We start from the raw sequence: 14,942 nt of genomic DNA, 5'->3' as shown, positions 1-14,942 counted from the left end.
TGGTGGTATGGGGGAAACCTGCCAAGCTCAGATGCTGTCTCTCTGTGTGCCATCTCACCCTGTTTTCACAAGCTCCGGCCAATTAGCTGCTTTCTCTTTCTACTGGACTAGCTGACAGTCCCATATTTTCACTGCAAGTTCTATATGAACATTAATAATCAAAAAAGTCTGGATTCCATTACTGTCACAGTAAAGCGACTTACGCTCACTGTATGGCAAATGCAAGTAGATCAATCCTAAATTATTATGGAAGTGAGCAGAGACACTGAGATGGTGTCTAGTCTAGGCTAGTCTGGTCAGGAGAACCAAATTTAGTCAATTTCACAACACTTTGGCTTTTATAAGCATTGAAAAGTAAAGGTTAACATGAAAATGAAAATTACAATATATCAGCAAAATAGACATTATGGTTCTGGAATGAGTAGCCTAAATTATGACAACATTTACATTTTGGATGAATTAACAATTTCATTGATTGTAATATTTTGAATACTGACATCTAGAATCATGTCTAGCCTACTAAGCAGCGTTTATAGATCAAAACAGCATAGAAACGGAAGTTGCAGCTGTCTTTTCCCCCCTTATTTTGATGTACATCTGAGTGCAACGGCTTTTCAAACAGGAAAAATATTAGACAGGGACTTGATTTTGCCTATCGGGAATTGATTGCATCATTGTGGTTTGTCTGCGATTTCATATGAGTGAGGTTTCCCCATAGACATTAAAAGAAATGGACACAGCGACCCCATTGGATTCAACGGAGAAAAGTGAAGTCAATTAGAAGCATTCACTTCCTGATGGCTGAGCGTACTGTGCAGAATCAAACTGAGCTTGATGATGTAGATGTGATGTGAGCAACCCGTCTGTCTTCTAGTAGCTGTGCAAAAAGAAATCTGAATCATTCCCATCCGAAACTTGCAGAGACGGAGAGCGTGAGTAGGAGGTGTCCATGAGCTAGGAGCAGGAGCGAGTTTTGTTAAGTATTCTGATGAATTATTTTGTCATTTTGCCTCCACGTCCCCCCAATTGCCCACGAGCTTCTCCTCCTGTCCATACGGTAATCTCTCTACTGTGCGACAGAGAGTCGCGTGGTTTTGACGCAATCGTTAGCCTATTTTTACAAAAACGTCTTCTACGGGCCATAACGTAAGATACAAGGTAATGGAGCCCTTTATACATTTTCGTGTTTCTTTAGAAATAAATAATGGACAAACGCCTCAGATGTAAAGTTATTCGCTGTCAAAGTGACGCCAAAATGAATGGGAGTCAATGGAATGCTAACAGCAGGTGGGGGTCCGCTGAAGTTCCATCCATCCATCTTCTACCGCTTATCCGGGGCCGGGTCGCGGGGGCAGCAGTCTAAGCAGGGATGCCCAGACTTCCCTCTCCCTAGACACTTCCTCCAGCTCTTCCGGGGGGACACCGAGGCGTTCCCAGGCCAGCCGGGAGACATAGTCTCTCCAGCGTGTCCTAGGTCTTCCCCGGGGTCTCCTCCCGGTGGGACATGCCCGGAACACCTTCCCGGGAAGGCGTCCAGGAGGCATCCGGAAAAGATGCCCGAGCCACCTCAACTGACCCCTCTCGATGTGGAGGAGCAGCGGCTCTAATCTGAGCTCCTCCCGAGTGACCGAGCTTCTCACCCTATCTCTAAGGGATCGCCCAGCCACCCTGCGGAGAAAGCTCATTTCGGCCGCTTGTATCCGGGATCTTGTCCTTTCGGTCATGACCCACAGCTCATGACCATAGGTGAGAGTAGGAACGTAGATTGACTGGTAAATCGAGAGCTTCGCCTTGCGGCTCAGCTCCTTCTTTACCACGACAGACCGGTACAGGGACCGCATTACTGCAGAAGCTGCACCGATCCGCCTGTCAATCTCCCGTTCCATCCTTCCCTCACTCGTGAACAAGACCCCAAGATACTTGAACTCCTCCACATGAGGCAGGAGCTCTCCACCAACCTGAAGCGAGCAAGCCACCCTTTTCCGACTGAGAACCATGGCCTCGGACTTGGAGGTGCTGATTTTCATCCCAGCCGCTTCACACTCGGCTGCAAACCGTCCCAGTGCATGCTGGAGGTCCTGGTCTGATGAGGCCAACACGACAACATCATCCGCAAAGAGCAGAGATGAAATCGTGTGGTCCCCAAACCCGACCCCCTCCGGCCCCTGGCTGCGCCTAGAAATTCTGTCCATAAAAATTATGAACAGAACCGGCGACAAAGGGCAGCCCTGCCGGAGTCCAACACGCACCGGGAACAAGTCTGACTTACTGCTGGCAATACGAACCAAGCTCCTGCTCCGGTCGTACAGGGACCGGATAGCCCTTAGCAAAGGGCCCCGGACCCCATACTCCCGGAGCACCCTCCACAGGCCGCCGCGAGGGACACAGTCGAATGCCTTCTCCAAATCCACAAAGCACATGTAGATTGGTTGGGCAAACTCCCATGAGCCCTCCAGCACCCTGTAGAGGGTATAGAGCTGGTCCAGTGTTCCACGACCGGGACGAAAACCACACTGTTCCTCCTGAATCCGAGGTTCTACTATCGGCCGGATTCTCCTCTCCTGTACCCTGGCATAGACTTTCCCAGGGAGGCTGAGAAGTGTGATCCCCCTATAGTTTGAGCACACCCTCCGATCCCCCTTCTTGAAAAGAGGGACCACCACCCCGGTCTGCCAGTCCAAAGGTACTGTCCCCAACCGCCACGCTATGTTGCAGAGGCGTGTCAGCCAAGACAGCCCCACAACATCCAGAGACTTGAGGTACTCAGGGCGGATCTCATCCACCCCCGGTGCCTTGCCACCGAGGAGTTTCTTGACTACCTCGGTGACTTCAGCTTGGGTGATGGATGAGTCCGCCTCCGAGCCCTCAGCCTCTGCTTCCTCAATGGAAGACGTGACGGCGGGATTGAGGAGATCCTCGAAGTATTCCTTCCATCGTCCGGTGATATCCCCAGTCGAGGTCAACAGCTGCCCACCTCCACTGTAAACAGCGTTGGTAGGGCACTGCTTCCCCCTCCTGAGGCGCCGGACGGTTTGCCAGAATCTCTTCGAGGCCGACCGATAGTCCTTCTCCATGGCCTCACCGAACTCCTCCCAGGCCCGAGTTTTTGCCTCCACAACCACCCGGGCTGCAGTCCGCTTGGCCCGTCGGTACCCAACAGCTGCCTCAGGAGTCCCACAAGCCAGCCAGGCCCGATAGGACTCCTTCTTCAGCTTGACGGCATCCCTTACTTCCGGTGTCCACCACCGGGTTCGGGGATTGCCGCCTCGACAGGCACCGGAGACCTTACGGCCACAGCTCCGAGTGGCCGCGTTGACAATGGAGGTGGAGAACATGGTCCACTCGGACTCAATATCTCCAGACTCCCTCGGGATCTGGTCGAAGCTCTGCCGGAGGTGGGAGTTGAAGATCTCTCTGACAGGAGATTCGGCCAAACGTTCCCAACAGACCCTCACAGTACGTTTGGGTCTGCCGAGTCTGTCCAGCTTCCTCCCCCGCCATCGGATCCAACTCACCACCAGGTGGTGATCAGTTGACAGCTCCGCCCCTCTCTTCGCCCGAGTGTCCAAGACATACGGCCGGAGGTCGGATGAAACGACCACAAAGTCGATCATCGACCTCCGGCCTAGGGTGTCCTGGTGCCATGTGCACTGATGGACACCCTTATGCTTGAACATGGTGTTCGTTATGGACAAGCTGTAACTAGCACAGAAGTCCAATAACAGAACACCACTCGGGTTCAGATCAGGGGGGCCGTTCCTCCCAATCACGCCCCTCCAGGTGTCACTGTCGCTGCCCACGTGGGCGTTGAAGTCCCCCAGTAAAACGATGGAGTCCCCAGTCGGAGCACTTTCCAGCACCCCTCCCAGAGACTCCAAGAAGGCCGGGTACTCTGCACTGCCGTTCGGCCCGTAAGCACAAACGACAGTGAGAGACCTATCCCCGACCCGAAGGCGTAGGGAAGCGACCCTCTCGTTCACCGGGGTGAACTCCAACACATGGCGGCTGAGCTGGGGAGCTATAAGCAAACCCACACCAGCCCGCCGCCTCTCACCATGGGCAACTCCAGAGTGGTGAAGAGTCCATCCTCTCTCGAGGAGTGTGGTTCCAGAGCCCAAGCCGTGCGTGGAGGTGATCCCAACTATCTCTAGTCGGAATCTCTGAACCTCACGCACAAGCTCAGGCTCCTTCCCCGCCAGAGAGGTGACATTCCATGTCCCTAGAGCTAGATTCCACGTCCAGGGATCGGGTTGTCTAGGCTCCCGCCTTCGACTGCCGCCCGATCCACTTAGCACCGGCCCCTTACGGTCCCTCCTGCAGGTGGTGGGTCCACGGGAGGGTGGCCCCACGTCACTCCTTCGGGCTGAGCCCGGCCGGACCCCATGGGGGGAGGCCCGACCACCAGGCGCTCGCATACGAGCCCCAACCCCGGGCCTGGCTCCAGGGTGGGGCCCCGGCTGCGCCATACCGGGCGACGTCACGGTCCTCCTTTTTTTGGGCATCATAGGGGGTTTTGAACCGCTCTTAGTCTGACCCGTCGCCTAGGACCTGTTTGCCTTGGGAGACCCTACCAGGGGCATATAGCCCCAGACAACATAGCTCCTAGGTTCATTCGGGTACTCAAACCCCTCCACCACGGTAAGGTGGCAGTTCAAGGAGGGGGAAGTTATTATTAACATTATAAGTAATAAATTATAAATTATTATTATAAGTTATTATTATCCGCTGAAGTTATTTTGATTAAATATAATGACATCACGTGAATTAAAAAATAATACAATGATGTGCACATAAAAAAAATCCTTTATAATAAATATTGCAATATTCCATCAAAAATAACTGTCAATTTTTATTTCACTGTAGGAAATTTTCCATCATTTATGAATGCTTCCCCACCATTGACAGAATTTTCCGGCTTTCCATGTTTTCACTGTTATACCGAAGGGGGCGCTATTACGCTTTTTGTGAAAGAGCACTGAATCTCAGGATCAAAACCAGAGGTAAACACCAAGTTTCAAAAACACCTTTTTATCAGATTTGTGTTCAAAATGTTGTTGATTTTTCTTACCCACATTCAAGTGTTGATAAAGAAAAAGAAAAAAAAAAACATTAAGCTGGAATAAACAGTTTTTTGTTGTTGCTGTTGTTGTTGTTGTTTCTTTCTTTTGAGATATTGCATGTTCAGATATTCATACAACAAAATATTCATGTGGATGTGGCTGAACCAGGCTTGTGCAAAATTCAGAATTTCAGAATTGGCCTCCATTCAATTCATGAATTGGAATTTGAATTGAATTTACTCCGCCCCACAGGACGTTGAATTGAATTTGAATTGGAATGACAGGAAGTGGAATTACATTCATGGCAATTCAAAGAAATTCTACACAGTCACACAACAGAAAGAATGCATGCATTCAGTGTTAGGAAAATCCGTGTATCATTCGTTCAATCGTTTTTTGATTTAATATTGAAAGTAGAAAAATTAGAAAACAGTTCCTTTTTCAATTTTTTTATTTTTTCCAAAAAAACGAAAAACAAGAATTCAGCTTGATTTTTCGTTTTTCGTTCTGAGGTAGCAAAATTAATAAACAGCTGGAAAATTCGATTTCTACACGTGGGCGGGAATGAAACGCCCCTTTCCTCTGATTTGTCAGCCGAAGATCAAACTGTCCCGTCATCAGCTCTTCCTCAGTTCTGCACTGCAGAATAAGAGTCCTCCGTTGTGTGGATTCTTAATGCGTTTATTGCAACTTTTTCATGTTTTCCATCAACGAGACTAATGAATGGCTCGACACAACCCGTACTGGGGAATAGACTAGACAGGGCTTTCTTCTTTGTAGACCAGAGTTCTCAAGTGCCAGGGGATTGCTATTTTCATATTTTCCGAACTATAAAGTTTTTTTTATTTTTTTATCATGAACCACGCTGAGTTTTATTCCTAAGTGACTAGCCTATATAATGCATTTTACTTCAAATAATCTAAATGTTGACTTTGAAAAGTAGGCGCGTCCGAAGGCTATTCACTCTATTTTGGTTCATTTTTGGTGTGCGCCAGAAAGATGTTCAAGGAGACTGAGACGCACACGCACTAAAGTAGAAATCATGTTGTTTTCTTTATTTTTCAAAGGCATAACATTTTGTAGTCATTTTGAATGTACACAAATAAAAATATTTTTTTTACTGTTTCGAATGACAGAGTAACGAATAACAAAGTTATTTCCCCTGCTGAGCAACAAATCCAAGTGATGGCGCCGACGCATCGCTCGCTCTCACAACATAGGCTATTATCAGTTCACTTCTGGCATTGCTAACTTGACATCGCAGCCTGTTCATTATTAAAATAAAACACAGTCAACCAAATATATAAAAGGTTATTCTGCTTAATTTAATTCGTCTGTTGTACAATATAAAGGCTGTGCCGCACAGCAGTTATTCCAAACTCATTTCCCATGCTGTGAAGATGATGATTTAGCCTATACGTGTAGGCCTATATTGGGACTCGACTGAAGTTTAAAGCCTTCTTTACATTACTAGTTAGCATCCAAATTTTGCATTGCAAATATGGAAACTTGGGGCCGAGATGCGCGAAACCACGTCGGTAGGCTACAGTTTCAGTTTCGATTCAAATAGCCTAAATTTGTTTAGGCTTGGCGTTTAAAATAGGCTAAATGTTGTTTATAATAAAGGACACAATAGGCTATTATTATAAGCTATTAGGTTATATTTTTATTATACGTGGCTACTTATTTTTTATTCTTGTTGTTTTCTGAATACCATTCATTTAAGGATTTGACATAGGCAAATGTCAAAGGGGAAGTAATAAGGGGAAGTAAAATACGCATAGAAATAGCCTATATGTTATTAATAGTGTTTATGTTAATGTTGAATTTTATTTACCGGTCTTTTTCTGAATAGGCTAATAATAAAATGCGTTTGTGTCCCTCTCAACATGACCCAGTGCACTGCGCACAAGCGCACATCTTTGAGATATAAATTAATACATTTTAATAAAACACAATAAGGCCTACATTATAAAACTCAGAAGAGTATGTATTTTAATATCTCTGTTGTTCTATGTTCTCCGGTTGTTAGAGTCTGAATGACAGTTCATGCGTTTATGTTAATATAGCCTAGGCTTAGGCTATATATAGTCAATGTATTATTCTTTTCTTTTTCTATAAGTGTTAAAATATTTAATTTACAACTAATTATATTGATTATCTATATCTACATTTATTATTTAAAAAAAAAATTACTGGGCGATCGAGGGCGACCATGTTTAGGCTAACAGCCGTCATTTACCCTGCAACCGAGCTGATGCAAAGCATAAAGTTAGGTGAATTTATATCTACACAGAAGAAAGCCCTGTGTAGTTTATTTCCCAGTACGGGTTGTGTCGAACCATTCGTTAGTCTGGTTGTTTGATGAAAAAAAGATTAAATGTAGTTGCAATAAACGCGTTAAGAATCCACACAACGGAGGACTCTTATTCTGCAGTGCAGAACTGAGGAAGAGCTGATGACGGGACAGTTTGATCTTCGGCTGACAAATCAGAGGAAAGGGGCGTTTCATTCCCGCCCACGTGTAGAAATCGAATTTTCCAGCTGTTTATTAATTTTGCTACCTCAGAACGAAAAACGAAAAATCAAGCTGAATTCTTGTTTTTCGTTTTTTTGGAAAAGATGAAAAATCGAAAAAGGAACTGTTTTCTCATTTTTCTACTTTCAATATTAAATCAAAAAACGATTGAACGAATGATACACGGTATCATAACGCTAACGATAACGCTTCACAATTCAGTTTTCAGACCATACAATGCAAATGCAAAAATGAAAAAGTGAAACCAGACATTCTTTTTTCTTCTTTTTCCAGTACATTATCAATGGATATTTGCCTTTTTTCCCCCTTTTTTCAATTTTACTTTTGCTAAATTGTGACTTCAGAAACAAACATTTGAATAAATGAAATCTAACCGATTTTCTATTTTTCCATTTTTTTCGTCTTGTAATTTGTGCCGTGGGCGGTACCATTAGCACGGGGGTGTGGCCGTGGACTAACTTAGTCTTTACTATCATATCATTGATGTAACTGCTTTATTTACACTGCATGCACGTTTGAGGGGAAGTTTAAAAGACGGAACACAGGACAACATTTTTTCACCCGAAGTGCCATAACTTGTAGCCTACTATTAGGCTAATAGTCTACGTGTACTAAATTATAAGGCAGTCTCGGACTGGCCATCGGGAGCAGCAGGGAAAAGTGAAATCCCGGTGGCCTGGGTATGGTTTGGCACATTGCCCTACCTGTTTGTATTGACCTTATTAATAAAAATACTACCAAGCGAAAATATAGAAAAAAAGTTTCTTTTTTTTTGTTAGGTTTTTAGCTCTCGTTTGTAATAGTCTACAATAGGCCTACAATAAAGATGCAGATGTTTTCACTATAGCAGGCATTGTTCGTTACCACGGCATCCGCTTGAGCTTCTGTGTGCTTTAGGTCTACACCGCTTCTCGTTCCCGTAAAATGCCCTTAAATCTAGCACAGTTGTAGAACTAGTCTGTTCATTATAATAGAAGCAGTGCGCCGGGATATGCATGAGGCGATATAGGCTGTAGCTAACTGTGCTGCAAATCAAAAGCAATAATATTTATTTATTTTTCATAAATAAACATAAATACCTTGCTACGTTTGGCACATTGCCCAGTTTGTTTTTTATTTATTTATTCGAGCACATTAAATTCGCCATTCGATAAGGAATCAGCACTATAGACATTAAATAGCCTATTGTATTAGCCTACAAACGATATGTGCTTATTTTTTTCTATATTTTTTGCTTAGTAGGCTATAATTTTTATCGTTATTCTAGATTCCCGTGAAGGATCTTGAAAAGCGCTGCTGCTCGCGAGCCACCCCCGTTCTGCTGCACTGAAAATGAACTGTCTGGGATCTCGTGGTTGTGGCTGCCTCGGCTACTGTACCATGCAAAATGAACAACAACAAGGATATAGCTATATATTAATAAAATAAAGTAAGAATGAATAGGTAAATACAAACAAGGGCAATGTGCCAAATCGTACCCAGGCCACCGGGATTTCACTTTTCCCGGCTGCTCCCGATGGCCGGTCCGAGACTGCCTTATAATTTAGCACAGACTATTAATAATAAAAATGATGGCACTTCGGGTGAAAAATGTCGTCCCGTGTTCCGTCTTTTAAACTTCTCCTCAAACGTGCATGCAGTGTAAATAAAGCAGTTACATCAATGAAATGATAGTAAAGACTAAGTTAGTCCACGGCCACACCCCCGTGCTAATGGTACCGCCCACGGCACAAATTACAAGACGAAAAATGGAAAAATAGAAAATCGGTTAGATTTCATTTATTCAAATGTTTGTTTCTGAAGTCACAATTTAGCAAAAGTAAAATTGAAAAAAGGGGAGAAAATGGCAAATATCCATTGATAATTTAACTGGAAAAACAAGAAAAATGAATGTCTGGTTTCAATTTTTCATTTTTGCATTTGCATGGTATGGTCTGAAAAGTGAATTGTGAAGCGTTACACGGACCAATACACGGATTTAGGAAGTTGATTAGAAACTAATTGAATTAAACATTTTACCTCAGTAATACAACTAAATACAATTACATTAATTTTGTAATTTAATAACAGAAATTTCATTTCACGCAACTATTTATTCCTCAACCCTGCATACATTTTGTTCTAAAATAGATATTGATCAAATTATTGAAATAAATTACCCCCTCAATGTTGTTTAATTAGTTTTGTTCCAAAGTAATTTTCATTTCAAAGTAATCACACAAACACAAAGTTGTTGTAAATGCAGTTATTGAGTCATGTTATATCATGTTCCACAAAATTACAATTACAATAAATCAAACAGTTATTTGTTCTGTGACTAGAGCTTAACATTCACTGCTGGGGGAAATTGTTAAACACTTCACTTAAAATATGTATATGAATTTCTTTGAATTTTTATTGAATTGCAATTCTGCTTCCTTTAATTAAAATTCGAATTGTAATTCTAGATTCTGTTTTTGACATCAATTCAAATTCAAGAATTGAATTGGAATTAAGGAGTCATTCTCAATTCAATTCTGAATTGTGCACAAGCCTGGGCTGAACGTGCAGCACGTGAGAGACATAGGCTACAGGTGCGTGTATGAAACGTTGCAAAGACTTTAAAACTCGGAATAAATTCATAAAACGACTAATAAGAATAAGTAACTAGGCTGAATTTATTAAAAGTTTGTTTACCTTCTCCGCAGCTCTCCCTCATAGTGTCGTATATACGGATCTGCCTGTACAAATGCGTTGAGGTTTGGTAAAGTCTCATTAATTAAATCCGACATTGCTGACATGCTCTCAGTTTTAATAGAGCGATATACTTGCATCTCTTGCTCAAGGATGTCTAGTATAGTCCAAACTCAAGGGAGGTGGGAGCTTCTCTGTGGGCTTCGCAAACTTATGATGACCAATCCACCTTGGCCTGTTGCCCAATCCAGTCAGCGCTCAGAGCAGAACAGGCTCTCTTTTATTTAAAACACATGTCTTCACTGGCAGCAAACGTGACCTTTTCTCTTCGTGCAGTCATAATACTTTTTTCTGACTTGAATGCAACAGAGAAATCTAGTTCCTTCTTTTTTTAGTGTTAGAATTGAAAGTTGACTTGAAAAATTTGGCTTTGCTTTTCTGGATGTCGCATAATGTGTTAGGCTATACAGAGATTGTAAAATTGAGGGAAAAAAGCAACAAAAAATTGTTTCCCTCCCGATCCTTAGTTTCATTAGGCTATTATTCATTTAATAAAAAAAATAAAAAAAACTTATAAATTAATTAAAAACAAATATTTTAAATATATAGGCTATTATTAAAGGGTTAGTTCACCCAAAAATGAAAATTATGTCATTAATGACTCACCCTCATGTCGTTCCAAGCCCGTAAGACCTCCGTTCATCTTCGGAACACAGTTTAAGATATTTTAGATTTAGTCCGAGAGCTCTCTGTTGCTCCATTGAAAGTCAATGGACGGCATACTGTCCATGTCCAGAAAGGCAGTACAGACATCATCAAAGTAGTCCATGTGACATCAGTGGCTCAATCTTAAGTTTATCAAGCGACGAGAATACTTTTTGTGCGCAAAAAGTAAAAAAAAATAACGACTTTATTCCACTATTCATTTTCTTCTCTCTGGGCCTCGAGCTATTTCACGTAGTGTTTTTGCGCAGCGCGGCTGTGTTGTACGTCACACGTAGGCTCACTATTGGCCGACGCTGGTCATGTGTGATGCGTGTGACGTACAACACAGACGCGCTACGCAAAAACACTACGTGAACTCACTCGAGGCCCAGAGAGAAGGAAATGAATAGTGAAATAAAGTCGTATTTTTGTTTACTTTTTGCGCACAAAAAGTATTCTCGTCACTTTATAAACTTAAAGGTATAGCGGAGGATCTTTCGAAATTTTAGATAAGACCCGCCCTCTCCACTTTTTGTTTCAATCAAAAGTTTGATTGATTCACCAGAATGATTGACAATTAGGAGGACCAATAGTATAGGTTACCCACCAGGAAGTAAAACATCCTCCGCTATACCTTTAAGATTGAGCCACTGATGTCACATGGACTACTTTGATGATGTCTGTATTGCCTTTCTGGACATGGACAGTATGCCGTCCATTGACCTAAACCTACCCATAACCGAACAAAGCTCTGTGCGTGTTATATTGACGCTAAAGGGTGCCATGTGCGTTCGATGTAGACGAAATGTCAAAAGCGTCAGTATATGATGCCCTAGGATGAGAATGCGTTGGTTCTGACTGACAATCACAGTTTGTGCACACGCCACAAATCCCCCCTCTCACGCATGTTACAATATCACATGCCTGAAGTTCGCAGGTGTGTTGGGATTGTACGAAGCGTGATGGCGGAGAGAAAATCTACTAACAAGCTTCCAATTCCTCGGTTAACAACCAGAGCTAGGATGTCCAAAACAACCAAGGAAAATAACATGATGCTTCGATGCTGAAGAGACGGATGCGTTCACAGAAAATCTGGTGCACACGCTCTGACGAGCACGAACTCGATGGGAGGGTGCTTGGTGGTAGTGGGGGAGGGGCATGAGAGTTGTAAACATTCAAAATTGACTTGCCACTGCAGCTTTAAAGGGAAATTAAACCCTAAACCAACTTTTTTTAGTTAATGATCTGTAAGAATGGGGCCTTATTAGTGCTGTTCATTGATTAGAGCAGTGGTTCTCAATTCCAGTCCTTGTGACCCACTGCTCTGCACATTTTGTATGTCTCCCTTATTTAACACACCTGAACCAGATCATTCAGCTCATTAGGAGAGACTCCATGACCTGAACTGAGTGTGTCAGATAAGAGAGACGTACAAAATGTGCAGAGCAGTGGGTCACGAGGACTGGAATTGAGAACCACTGGATTAGAGTAACTTTTTTGACATTTGGGTATAAAGTGTTTTAATTCTACAATATGGTGTAAAAACGTCTGAGTGCTGCCCTCTTCAGGTTGAACGGTGGCTACTGCAGTTGAATTTTCCTATTGGATGTTTGCAGTACTACGTGACGTAAGCCGTACTATGTGACATAAGCAGGTTCCAGCTCACCACGCCCTCCCTTGGATGAGCTAGCGTAGATTTATCTGTATTTAGTACAGTGGGGGGTACGTAGGTGTAGTGTTGCTGGTTGCAACAGCACTGCTGCACTGCATAGCTTTCCAGCAGACTTGGAAATTAGGCGCCAGTGGTTGCATGCACTTGGCCTGGAAGACCGTGATTGTGAAACCTGCATTTTACGTGGAATTGCTTTTGAAATGCAATAGAGGTGGAAATGGGCTTCCCCACACAGCTCGCGCTGACACTCTCAATTTTAGAGAGTCTGACAGCAGGTCTCAGGTGCACGCCCTCCCGCTCACGGTTCGTCCCCTCTATCTCCGCTGGGGTCTGCCCACTTTTCTAGCATTTTTCAAATATTGCCAGTGGGTGTCACAGTCAGGCTCTGACCTGGGGTTTAGTTACCCTTTAACTGTTAAAAGGACAAGATATTGCAGTGGACATTCAAACGGATTTTTTATTACGAATATAGGAATGACCTGAAGGAAAATGCTATATCTACTCTAAATGCAGGTACAGTCCAAGTACTAGATCTCTCACAATAATCTATAAGCTTCAATGAACAATATCAATGAGAACATTTTTACCTTGGTTTCTAGCCAAGAACCAATGAGGTTCATTCTCATGTTACGCGGCACCTTTGAGCTTCCTCAAGACAAGAGGTATATGTTCTCGTGTGTAAATCAGGTTAGATTGAGCTTCTGTTTATGTTTATATGTGAATAAAAGCCTAAAATCAGTCTGTTCATCAAATAAAGCAATCAAGTTTATTCAGAAAATTTGGACTAAACTGCTCAATTCCTATAGATTAGTTTAACAATCTCTTTATGAACTTTTTGAAGCGTCATAGTGTCAGTTGCATAGTTGGCCTATGGGGACAGAAAGCTCTCAGATTTCATCCAAAAGATCGTCATGTTCAGAAGATGAAAAAAGGCTTATTGGTTTGGAACGACATGAGGGTGAGTAATTAATGACAGATTTTTAATTTTCGAGTGAACTATGCCTTTAACGTTATAGGGAGTGCCCATGTAGAGTTTCTACTACTTAAATATTTCAGATGATAGGCCATATTTGAGGTCGATGGATGAAAGGTGAACGTTTGGATTTTCTGCCCGACATATTAATTATCACAAGGACCTGCTGCTAACGATCTGTCCCTCACAGACTGCCTGACTTTGCCACTTCCTGTGGACTTTTTTTTTCTGCAACTAATTGACTAATAAAATTTTGGTTGACTAAGCCTCTTCTTGTCGACTATTAGGGGGCAACCCGAAATATTACAAAAAATCCCACCGTTTAAAATGGCACGCGGGAGGCAGGTTTAACCGACTTATAAGAAGTCATTAGCACAGAACTCTGAATATACACATAATAACAACATTATTTGAATATAGACATAATTAACGACAACACACTAAATTACTCAATCCAGCATTACATTTCATCCACTGATATATTCCAAAATCTTGATTTAATTTGTTGTTTACAGAGCTACTAGATTTCACTGAAACATAAAACTCAATATTTTATTTTAAAACAAAAATGCACAGTTTTCCAATACTCTTATTGGATATGAATAGCAATATGTGCGCAGAGACACAGAAATAAAATAGATATAGATATAATTTATTTCTGGGGAGAAATGACTTGAAGTTTGTTGGAATGGTTACAAAACTCAAAACATTAGGCCTGCATATTTATGCCCACCTCTGCTTCTGATACCATTTATACAATTTTTTACAATCAAACACCTACTACAAGGTACAAATACAGAGAAAACATTATATGGCTTTTAACTTTCTGTCTTTGTCACACACTAGACATTCTAAGGTGAGATAAAACTCGAGTCCGCTGAAGTGTATTGCTAGAAATAAATACACACAGGTGAGTATGGCCAACTCGACCACAAACTGGATTTGAGCTTATGAAATCATAAAGCCTGGGGTCATAGGTCATCCCACTGTTTATTCAGCCCACACTGGGAATAATGGCAGCATCTAGATGAAAACCGCTTCAGGAACATAAAGATCTATCCGAGGCCGCTCCTTCGCTCTCTTTGGCCCTTAAATCAACAAAAAAAGGAGGTGCTGTGATTTGTCTATCCCAGGCTCCTTAGATCTACATTCTTACCTTTATTGTGTGCAATACCTTCGCCTGGAGGAGCCGAGGTATTTCCTGACTGTTTTTCTGAGACTGGGAAAGAAGAGTGAGTTACGATGTTATGAAGAATATGCACACAAAGCATCTCTCTCTTTGCCATTTCTTGCTTTTTCTCTCAGCGGTATAGTTTTCCC

General features: G+C 42.6%; 1 protein-coding gene across 1 annotated transcript in view; it reads right to left on the bottom strand.

The window, feature by feature from the left end:
- The window catches only part of gbe1a (glucan (1,4-alpha-), branching enzyme 1a), a gene marked incomplete at both ends in the record, with an annotated part of 163,175 nt that extends 152,805 nt beyond the window's left edge, over positions 1–10,370 (bottom strand). The window contains one exon of the mRNA XM_081353888.1: positions 10,276–10,370. Coding sequence (XP_081210014.1) covers positions 10,276–10,370 — 95 coding nt within the window. The remainder of the gene's footprint in view (positions 1–10,275) is intronic.
- Between the last annotated feature and the right edge of the window lie 4,572 nt (positions 10,371–14,942).

Source organism: Scardinius erythrophthalmus (assembly GCF_964197995.2).
Source record: "Scardinius erythrophthalmus genome assembly, chromosome: 23".
Lineage (NCBI taxonomy): Eukaryota > Metazoa > Chordata > Actinopteri > Cypriniformes > Leuciscidae > Scardinius > Scardinius erythrophthalmus.
The sequence above is the reverse complement of the archived record's forward strand: the minus strand, read 5'-3'. Positions and strand labels throughout refer to the sequence as shown.